Source organism: Taudactylus pleione, unplaced genomic scaffold, assembly GCF_031769625.1.
Source record: "Taudactylus pleione unplaced genomic scaffold, aTauple2 ptg000810l, whole genome shotgun sequence".
NCBI lineage: Eukaryota > Metazoa > Chordata > Amphibia > Anura > Myobatrachidae > Taudactylus > Taudactylus pleione.
In genome coordinates this window covers 2,150,777-2,162,814 of record NW_028285212.1, presented here as the reverse complement: position 1 = coordinate 2,162,814, position 12,038 = coordinate 2,150,777, and the positions used below count along the sequence as shown (strand labels likewise).

Below are 12,038 nucleotides of genomic sequence, written 5' to 3'. Positions count from 1 at the left end.
GCTTATTTCTTCACCTATTATTGAAAGCAGTAAATATAATTTATATATATATATATATATATATATATATTTCTTCTGCAGGGGACTGCCTCCTTGTACAGAGTCATGTGTGTGTGTATATATATATATATATATATATATATATATACACACCTGACCTATATATGCACACATGTATGTATGTATATATATATATATATATATATAAATGTATATATACATATATATATACACACACATATATGTATCTATATCGCAGACATATATGGAAATGACCCTGCAGGAAGGAAATTCTATATACACACACACACACATATATATATATATATATATATATATATATATGTGTGTGTGTGTGTGTGTATATATATGCTGTATATAGACTCACATACATATATAAATATATATATATATATTACAGGCAGGTATGGAAATGACCCTGCAGGAAGGAATTTAGTGGTACTGTTGTGTCACCGCTCTCAAGTAAATTTGTGAATGACAAAGGAACAGTAACTGCGAGGCGATTTCTAGGCTTTTTGTTCAAACACTTTCACTTCTTTTTTTTTTTGGGGTGGGGGGAAAGGGGTGTGGAAGCAGCAGGAACAGCCCACACGATGAGGGGAAGGGGGGCAGAGAGTATAAAAGAAAGGGCAGGCAGCCTCTTCAGTCTGTCTCCCTAGGATTGGAGCAGCTAGAAGAAGAAGAATATTATAGCTTGGCTGAGATACGACTTTGATGCATTTTACTAGCCGCGTCCGCCATCCTGTAACCTGCAAGCACCAGCTGGGACAGAATAAGAAGAAGACAATAACTAGCATTTCATGCCATTAATGCACCAGTAAGAGACAGCTCTGACACCTCATCACACCGGAGCTGCTAAGTAATCTACAAAGAAAGAAAATAAAACTCAGCAAAGAAATGGAGCAACTAAGATGCAGAAGCGCGGTCCCAGGAGAGGCGTCCTGCAGGAGGCTACAGGTAACCCATGGGGCTCTCTCCGGGGTTTGGGGACAAAATCGAGAAGAACTAAAGTTGGGAGTATTTTGTGATTGCTCTTTAAAATGATTTACTATAAGTGATTATTACAATGCAGGTCCCCCAGCAGCTCAGGAGGTTCAAGTGGCTGGGATTTATTACCCAACATGACAGATTTAAGCAAATTGATTTCTGTTTTTTCCTCCCGTGCCAGGAAGTGTCAGTCGCTGCGACAGGGAAATCGCAAAGAAGATACGATTACTCCCCGTTCACTTACGACTGCGTTGAAAACGCACTAGTACAGCTGCCGTTACGTCACACACTGCAGCAGTGATGTCACAGTCAGGGTAACAGGGCGCAATAAATAGCTGATGAGTAGTTATTAGCATTGGTAATTGCGTGCTTCAGGTTTGCGTCACAAATTCATCGCACTGACGTCATCTCTGTCATTTATCCTCATTCTACTATTATGGTGTTAACCCCTTTGTGGCTGCTGGTACTATCTTGCAATAGCTGCCTGGCATTGCTTGGGGCTGTTTTGCGCTAAGGGTACCTGGGCTCTCTAGGGCCTTGTCCAAGCATGTTATGCTAGTTGGGGTTACGCTGGGACTTGTAGTTCTTCAACAGCTGCAGAATACTTGAAGTTGGATGATTGCTGCTGACACCATCAGGGTGAGGAGAGGAGCTATAGGGACAGAGCATAAGGATGTTGTTTTGTGTATCCCTTTGGTACTCGTTAATTAGCGGTGCAATTAATGACTACCTACACTAGATGCTGACAATGATTGTTTGCTATGCCAGGTGTTGCTCTATCTCTGTCTGAGAATGATTAGGGGATTACTAGAGATGAATAGAAACCCCCAGAAAAGGTGTAAGCATCTGTGTCAGGAAACTTGGGGTGAGGGGAAAAAAAAAGTTGAGAAAAGAAAAATATGCAATTAGTATCTACTGTAGCTGTATATTATACCTTGTACTGTCCACTAGAGGGCATCAGAGTAACAGGTATCTAAGATGAAATCTGAGTTATGGTAACTGATGAACTGAGCAATTAAACTTTCAATATTAAATCTAACAAATTTATATAAACACTATCTTGCAGTTAACTCTACTAACAAAAGATGTGTCATATATAACCATTAATTATAATTACTGTAGTGTGTGTGTGTATATATATATATATATATATATATATATATATATATATATTTAATTTCCCTGTGAGAAAAATTGTGCATTTCACAGAACAAGTATTTGCAAAATAAACCTGTTGTTCCTGGTTACATTCAATAAATATAATTCCTGAAGTACTAATTCGTAGTAGGTTTGCAAGTATGATCGGTACAGTGACTTGTGGTGTGTGTATATATATATATATATATATATATATATAATTAGTAAATTTATGTACCCCACCTCTTTCCCTGTAAATTAACTACTGCTCGCTCTGTATACATCCCTGAGGCTATGTGTGACGTGAACTGCAGCTGATCTGAGAGTCTGTGTGTATTCTGGGCCCCTTGGCTAATTCATTTCTAGGAAAACTCTTGTTTTCGCTGCCCTTTGAAGTGATGCTTTGTATAAGGATTGTGAGCCCTTATGACGTGTCTCACAGAGCATGCTTGTTACAGTGTGAGTGTTACAGATAGAACATGCAGGCACAGAACCTGCTAACTGCTGACTCAAGATTCCTAGTAGGGAGCTCTTCCCACACAGACACTGAACACATGGCACAGATCTGTCTATGGGTTATTCCCTGCAGCTGTTTAACCCATGGCCTGCCAATGATTGCAGGACACGCTCCTATGCTGCTAACAGCAGAGGGGTTAAACAGTAAGCTAGTGTACATATAAATCATTGTTCTATGATTTATGGGGAATGTTTGAAAATACAAACCAGGGAGTTATTTCAACCTCACATCTTCTGTTTTCCTTGAGTTAGTAGGTGGTCTTCTTTCTTTAGGGACTATACATACAATATCTTAGGATGAGCTGAGAAATAATGACATTTTGGATTGCAAAAACCAAGATACAACTACATGATTCCTGTAGTCTGCATTCCATGTCCGGCTCTTGATAGCTTCTGGCTAACAAGACATTCTGGGACATGCAGTACTACAACAGCCGGCCAGTCAAATGTTGTCTATTCCTATTTAGAACCTTACCATAATTTACATTTAGTTTGTCTATAATCACATTATAGGCAGAATATTTTTCTATAGAGCAGTCTGTAGGAAATGTTGTTATTTCTACCTAGAACTATGAGCTGAATGTTAATTACTTAGCAGCAGCGGGCTATATGATCACTACTTGGCTCAGAAATGACATCATATCTTTCCCTATGTTGTTCAGTGATAGTACCATATAGTGTTCTCTCCTGCTCTAACCTGTGTCCTGAGAGTTCAAGCCCAGAGTGTCACTACACACTCAGGGCCTGATTCAGAGGTAGACGTTGCTGTAGCCACAGTTGCAACGTTTTATATACATGCAGCACCAATATAATGCAAATACTGATTTCAGCCTTCCCCTCATGTACTAGAGTGTGCCGAATGAGCAAACCCATAGTCGCACACTTTCAATGCCATCAGACGCAACAACACACCATCGGCACATCATCGCGGTCACCATCAACACTTGCACCAGCCTATGGCAGGTTCAGAGTCTCTTTCTGAACTCCGGCTAAACATGGCCTCTATGGCTGCGGCTGTACACCTGCCGTTGCACGGACAAGGCCCACAACACTCCCATAACACCCATGATACTGCCTTTTTTTGCTTTCACTTGAGGCCACCTCCCAGACACCATCCAGGAATGCCCATGGTTTTGCCTCCCTGTTCCTAATGCTAGCGATCCCGTATGCAACAGCGTTCACTTGGTGGAACGCATGTGCCGTTGGGGCTTTCAGAAGTTTTCGCACATGCCCAGTACCAAATAATCCCTCAACTCCATCAACGTCAGCATTGCGTTCAGTTAGTATCCACCTCTGAATCAAGCCCCCAGTATAAATGCAGGACCACTCCTTTAGATTAGAATTTATACATGCACTGTATGTAACTACATGATAATGCCAATCACAAGGTGATTTCAGTATGTCCCCACCATAGCAATCACGCCAGATTGCTATGCTTAATAACCTGGCACTTAAAACGTATTATTATGTATAAGGTATGTGCATATGTTATATTCTAGGATGTTTTAGACTACTTATTGAATAAAATGCAATACCTAGGCCAGTCAGTGTAGCTTCTTCAGGTTCTCCTATGTATAGGAATATAGAGAATATAAGCATTAACTGTGAAGATTCACCTGTCACCCACAGACAAAGCTAACCTATATCTAATAGCTATTCCAATATGTATCTTACTGAACATTACTGATTCCAATATGTATCTTACTGAACATTACTGATTCCAATATGTATATTACTGAACATTACTGATTCCAATATGTATCTTACTGAACATTACTGATTCCAATATGTATATTACTGAACATTACTGATTCCAATATGTATATTACTGAACATTACTGATTGTGATATGTATATTACTGAACATTACTGATTGTGATATGTATCTTACTGAACATTACTGATTGTGATATGTATCTTACTGAACATTACTGATTCCAATATGTATCTTACTGAACATTACTGATTCCAATATGTATATTACTGAACATTACTGATTGTGATATGTATATTACTGAACATTACTGATTGTGATATGTATATTACTGAACATTACTGATTGTGATATGTATATTACTGAACATTACTGATTCCAATATGTATCTTACTGAACATTACTGATTCCAATATGTATATTACTGAACATTACTGATTCCAATATGTATATTACTGAACATTACTGATTCCAATATGTATCTTACTGAACATTACTGATTCCAATATGTATCTTACTGAACATTACTGATTCCAATATGTATCTTACTGAACATTACTGATTCCAATATGTATCTTACTGAACATTACTGATTCCAATATGTATCTTACTGAACATTACTGATTCCAATATGTATATTACTGAACATTACTGATTCCAATATGTATATTACTGAACATTACTGATTGTGATATGTATATTACTGAACATTACTGATTGTGATATGTATCTTACTGGACATTACTGATTCCAATATGTATCTTACTGAACATTACTGATTCCAATATGTATCTTACTGAACATTACTGATTCCAATATGTATATTACTGAACATTACTGATTCCAATATGTGTCTTACTGAACATTACTGATTGTGATATGTATCTTACTGGACATTACTGATTGTGATATGTGTCTTACTGAACATTACTGATTGTGATATGTATATTACTGAACATTACTGATTGTGATATGTATCTTACTGAACATTACTGATTGTGATATGTATCTTACTGAACATTACTGATTCCAATATGTATCTTACTGAACATTACTGATTCCAATATGTATATTACTGAACATTACTGATTGTGATATGTATATTACTGAACATTACTGATTGTGATATGTATATTACTGAACATTACTGATTGTGATATGTATATTACTGAACATTACTGATTCCAATATGTATCTTACTGAACATTACTGATTCCAATATGTATATTACTGAACATTACTGATTCCAATATGTATATTACTGAACATTACTGATTGTGATATGTATCTTACTGAACATTACTGATTGTGATATGTATCTTACTGAACATTACTGATTGTGATATGTATCTTACTGAACATTACTGATTGTGATATGTATATTACTGAACATTACTGATTCCAATATGTATCTTACTGAACATTACTGATTCCAATATGTATATTCCTGAATATTACTGATTGTGATATGTATCTTACTGAACATTACTGATTGTGATATGTATCTTACTGAACATTACTGATTGTGATATGTATCTTACTGAACATTACTGATTGTGATATGTATCTTACTGAACATTACTGATTGTGATATGTATATTACTGAACATTACTGATTGTGATATGTATATTACTGGACATTACTGATTGTGATATGTATATTACTGGACATTACTGATTGTGATATGTATATTACTGGACATTATATTGTACCTATGGTAATATTCTTGGACATTACTAATAGGCATATTATTGTACATTACTTATGTTGGGCATTTTGCTGCACATTATTGATGGAAGTCATATTGTCCATTACTACTAATGGGCGTATTATTGGGCATTAATGCTATTTATAGATATCTTACTGGAAATTAATAGCACTAAAGAAAACAATTACTGGCTTATTAAACACATATTTTTGTACATAAGGACAATGGTTCCCAAACTTTTTTTTGAGTCAAGCCCCCGACCTTTAGGCCAAAAGTCTCTTATTGAGAAACTCAGCAAAAATGACTAAGTAAATTGTGCTTACCTGTCATCCTTAGGTTTAGTTATGGGGTGGTGGATAGGGTTACGCTTCTGTTTGTCCACATATTATATGATTGCCAGCCACCAGCACTGGTTTTGCGTATCACATTAACCATAAATAATTTGATTTGGAACTGGACCACCAACCCACGGCACCCAGTTTGGAAGTTACTGCATTAGGATATTAATTTGATGTCAATTTCTTTATAGCACCTTTTTATAGATTATCTAGAAGATGTGCTGCTTTTTATTTACCTAGTAATTGTAACTAAAGAAAATGTAATTTGGCCATTGTTATGTATTTAATTACCTAAAATTAGATTCCAAAAATGCATGTACAGTACAGTATACATAGCATTGTATACTGTGCTGAGATGCCATGTACTGCCATGTGATAAACTGTTTTCTGAAGTCATACATGGGTTGCTTTAGCATAGAGGTTGAAAAAAATACTAATCTCCTTATTTATTTTGTGTAAGATGTGAGCCTGTGATAAATGTACTTGGCAAAAGTAACCAACTCTGCTTCTCAGGCCAGTCCTACCAGGATAGCATAGCCGGTTGCCCAATGTCTTTTCCGATTAATGAGAAAATATGTGTGTCTGAGCCATTATCTAACTTGTAGTAAACATATTGCAGACTTCAAATTGGTCAGGATAACTTTATTTTCTTTGGTATCTACAGAGAGTTGTAATGGATATATGTCATTGGAGGGGAAATTCATTAGTAATCACTGGGAGTTCTATGTCTTCTAGAACAGCACATACCACCTTTTAAATTGAGGAGCCCAGGCCTGTTCTGTTCCAGAGCAGCACACCAAAGGGATTAGTATAGTAACACATTAGGCAATTATGTCACAGATATAGCATGTGACCTTTATTACATCACAACAAAAGACTGAGATTATATATATATATATATATATATATATATATATAACAGGTGAAATTAATGGCTTGAAGTCAGCCAGCCACAGAATCTGTATGTACTTAGTATTGCAATTCTAATTGGCAAAGGACAGCTGTCGCGATAAGAGTTATTTAGTTATTATTTATTTATTACCAGTTATTTAAATAGCGTACACATATTCCGCAGCGCTTTACAGAGAATATTTGGCCATTCACATTGGTCCCTGCCCCAGAAGAGCTTACAATCTATATTTCCTACCACATGTACACGCACACATACACTCTAGGGTTAATTTTGTAGGGAGCCAATTAACCTACCAGTATATTTTTGGAATGTGGGAGGAAACCGGAGCACCCGGAGGAAACCCACGCAAGCACAGGGAGAATATACAAACTCCACACAGTTAGGGCCATAGTGGGAATTGAACCCACAACCTCAGTGCTGTGAGGCAGTAATGCTAACCATTACACCGTCTGTGCTGCCCGAGTTATCCTTTGCAATAGAGGCACTTCCGGGTTTATGACCCAGAAGTTGTTCTGCACATGTGCAGTATGTCACGTACACCGCCGCGGGTGCTGGGAAAATGCGGAAAGAAGTCCCTAGGCTTCTATTGGGTAGCGCCATCTAAAGATGGCATTACCAACAGGGTACAAGCTTCAGAATGTATCTCATTCCGAAGCTTGTCACATATGGAAAATGTGGCCAAGACAAAAAAACGCATTGTCGTAGTTTTGGCCGCATTTTTGCCCTTAGTACATCCCGCCCATAGTCTTATATCACTTTTGTGCAGTAAAGTGTAAACTCTAATCAGTCTGTTTTGTTTTTGGTCTTACATTATTATTTGCCTTGCATCATTTTTATTCAGAATAATAATAATGCAAGGCCAACACGTGTATCTTAAGTTGTTGTGGCACTACAAGTACAAGCAGGCCCTTCCAGCTTAAGGCTAACAGGTCTTGGTGGAACTCATAATTATGCAACACCTAAGGAGCCAAAGTTTGCCTAAGCCAGCAATAGCATAACAAAGAACTACAACCTATACTTACAGTGTTACTCCAGTCTGTCTGAGAACCGAGAGGGTTAAGTTGTAGCAACTGACTTCTAAATGAATAATTCCAGATTGGTTCTACTTGTGTGTGTTACTTTAGAAGGCACAGTCCGTCCTTCTGCTTTTTGGGGGGGAACGGATAGAGCAATGAAGAGTACGTAGAAAGGAATGAGGGGGGATATAGATCATAAATGCTACTTTAGAAACAAAACACCCCTTCACCATATTGGTGTCCCCAAGGAGAGAATATTCAGGCAAAACAAGCGAGAGCAGCCAGAATAGAGAGCTAAGTGATGGCGCAGCGCCAGCTGAAAAAGTCTGTTGTTTGCTTGTTTCATTCTGTTTTTCTTCCTCTTGCTCTCCCAGTTGCCTTCTCTCTGCAGCGATTGTTTGGAGAAGGAGAGAGAGCGGAGTTGGAAAGGCTTCTGCATTGTTAAGCAACAGGGAATAGGGGGCATATGAGGGAACCTTTAACATGCAGAAGTAGCAGCAAGTGAGCAGATGTTGCAACTCCCCCTCTATGTCTTTGCTCTACACCTTTAAATATATTTTTTTTCCCCTCGTCCTCTTATTTGTGAAACAAAACGCACATGGGTTTATTTGATCCAGAAAAAGTTTTGGGTTATAGAGCCAGGCCTGCTCGGATGTAAAATTGTGGCCAAACAAAGATGATGTAGAAGGTTTTCAGCTGATAGCAGCCAGACTGTGTGCTGGGAAGGGATTCATAGTATTTTCAGTATAAATGGTTGGTGCACAAGTTTACAAGAAACAACTGCTGGCAACAATTATAAAACAGGCGTGTTTTTATTAGCCAGGAATGCTAGGTATCGTTACCATGAAAAACACAAGCGCCCCATTTCAGAGAGTAATGTTAGAAGATGTTACATATTTTAAATCTTTTCAAATGTATATTGCTGGTGGTGTTCACATCCATAAGCAGCAGGGGTAGCTGTTTTCATGAATCCATCGTATAATGTAGTTCATACACATTTCAGACTGTAGTGTTAGTTGAAAGGATAACAAATACAAATTTAATCTGTCAGAAGCGCTGTAAAACGGATAATTAGCAAATTGGAAACATATTAGACACTGGAGCTCATGCTGAGTTGAACACTTATATGTAAAAGAAAAAAGAAAAGAAAATATAAGCCCTAAAAAGCCCCATGTAAAAACAACGTAAGCCGCAGAGGCATCCGGTTCTCTACTAGTCGCCTATGTGCCCCATTTTTGTCAGACGTACTTACACCAAAATATACTTACACCCAACCAGGTAATAAGCGCAAGAAATGTTCATAATTACGCGAGAACATATGGGCCAGATGTACTAAGCCCTGGAGAGTGATAAAGTGGATGGCGATAAACTACCACCCAATCAGCAACTGTCAGTTTTCAAACAAAGCCTGAAATATGGCAGTTAGGAGCTGATTGGCTGGTAGTTTATCTCTCTCCACTTTATCACTCTACAGAGCTTAGTACATCTGGCCCTTAGTCAATACAATTTTAGATCCGATATTTTATTCCTTGGCTAACAGCTGATATGTTTATAAAGAACATTTGGGGTGGGGAAGATCTTTCCTATGCTATATTCTAGAAAGTAATAACAGTGCTAGCAGTTGTACTGAATCCTAAAACTTTATAGATTTAAAGGGTCGTTTACACATGCTGAAAACACTGCTGCATATGCACTTTTGTGATGCCATGTGCCTATATGGCAGCAGATATGTCATTTTGTACAGGAAGTGCATGTTTTTGTGCGTCAAGGTGGAAGCAACTCTGGCAGGTCGTAAAGTTTACATCCTTTGATGGGAGAAGCTGATGGGAACAGAGCATTACTAGATGAATGTGCGCTCTCATGCACTTAATATTACACACACATTCAATAATGAGATTTCATTAACGGTCTGCACAGAATTACCCATGCAAGTACCTTATTCAAATGAACAAATGTGACACATGTAATAAAGACAGTTCTGATGTCTCCTGAATGTGGGTTTGCATTTATAGAGGAACCTAGGTGAACAAATAGGTGCATTTGCAGTAAACGAATTGCAGTTCAAGTGGTTATATTTTAGTAAATGTCCATTTCTGAGCAGGTGACCTGCAGCAGCATGTGGCTTTCCAGCAGCTGTGGAACCGCAAGTTGCAGCAATAATGGCTGGACATGCTGGGACTTATAGTCACTTTGGTAACAGTAATACTCTGCACAGATGGGTGGATACACACAGTGACATTACTAAAGAGGTCACAGCAGCAGCTGGCAGCCTGACAAGGAATAACTCTGTTTTCTCAGTTCCTTTACTTTTTTTTTCTTTTAACCCGGTTTGTTGTATGTATTTTATTCCTGTTTGTGATGCAGGCGGAGATAATACTAAATCACACACTGCTTTATAGACCTGCGGGGTTGCAGACGTGCTGTGTAATATCGGTTTTGGATTAAACAGCACTTTGTAATCCTTGCTTCATATGTTTTGGTTTTGGATCTGGATTTTTCTTTGTGTTTTGCTTTTGATTTTGCAAAACTACCCTCAAGTGTTTTGATTTTGATTTTGGATTCGGATAAATCAATTAAAAATCAATAAAAACAGCTAAAATGTCTGAATCCAAAAACCTGTGTTTGGTCTTTAGACCCGAGTTCAGAACCGTTAACAGATCCGACCCGGATACTCTACTCAGACCAGGTCTCAAAAGTGAATCAGAACCTTGACCTGGTTCTACTCAGAACCCTCGGGTGTGTTTTACAATTTGTAGACAGTTGCAGTACCAAGTCCAAGATACTTCACTACCTCTATGCATAGTTGCCTAAACTCCTGGAAGTCGCAGGAGGTTCACGATTTTTTGGGTAGCCCCCCCGCACCCCCAGAAGTGTAGGCAGATCTTTCGCATCCTGCCCACTTCCTAGTGAAGCAAGCAGGATGGGGAGATTTACTGGGGAATTTGCGGGTCCGCAAAGAGGGGGCAGGGCTAAACTATGCAATTTGGGAAAGGGGCGGTGCCTAATTATAGCAACAGTCTGGCCCCGCCCCCTGAACCGGCCTGCAGCAGCAGCTCTCCGGGCTGCTCCCGGAAAGCACTTATACAAAGTCTGTAAGTATGCCACTATGAGAAATGTTTACAGCTTTGCAAGCACCTCCATTTGTTTGATCTTCTTGTTACTCCCTATGAGAGTCTTTGAATGTCTTATGCAAGGTTAAAAGCCACATTCAATGGCTATTGATTTGAGTATTGATTTTATTTTGGAAACAATAGAAAATATGGATACTGTTGGTGGTCCTGTTGGTATCGCTATCTATTGTCTGTCTCAATTGGAGGGTAAATATGGCAGCTCTGTCACTTCTCTCTGCTTTGATGAAAACGTTAATTTGAATGTATCCACCCTGACCCTATAACATTAAAAGTTGAAAAGAAAATTGCCCCATCTCGTAAACAAAAGTACATACTAATTCAAACATCATAATATCTGTCAAGGAATGGAAATGTTCAAATTGAAACTTAATTCACTAGAAAATATTTGATATATTTACAGATTCAGCAGGAATTTCAGTAAGTAAAATACAGATGATCTTTGGAGCAGTGTATAGACAATTATTAGTATGTTCTAATTGTACAGTATGTAACTTAGGGGTAGATGTATCAAAGCTTGGAGAGAGATAAAATACCAAACAATCAGCATTTAAATGCC

General features: G+C 38.1%; 1 protein-coding gene across 1 annotated transcript in view; it reads left to right on the top strand.

Annotated features, from left to right (window-relative positions):
- The first annotated feature begins 918 nt into the window (after positions 1-918).
- IGF2 (insulin like growth factor 2) overlaps positions 919-12,038 on the top strand; it is a 49,614-nt gene continuing 38,494 nt past the window's right edge. Inside the window, exon 1 of the mRNA XM_088458143.1 lies at positions 919-978. Coding sequence (XP_088314269.1) covers positions 919-978 — 60 coding nt within the window. The remainder of the gene's footprint in view (positions 979-12,038) is intronic.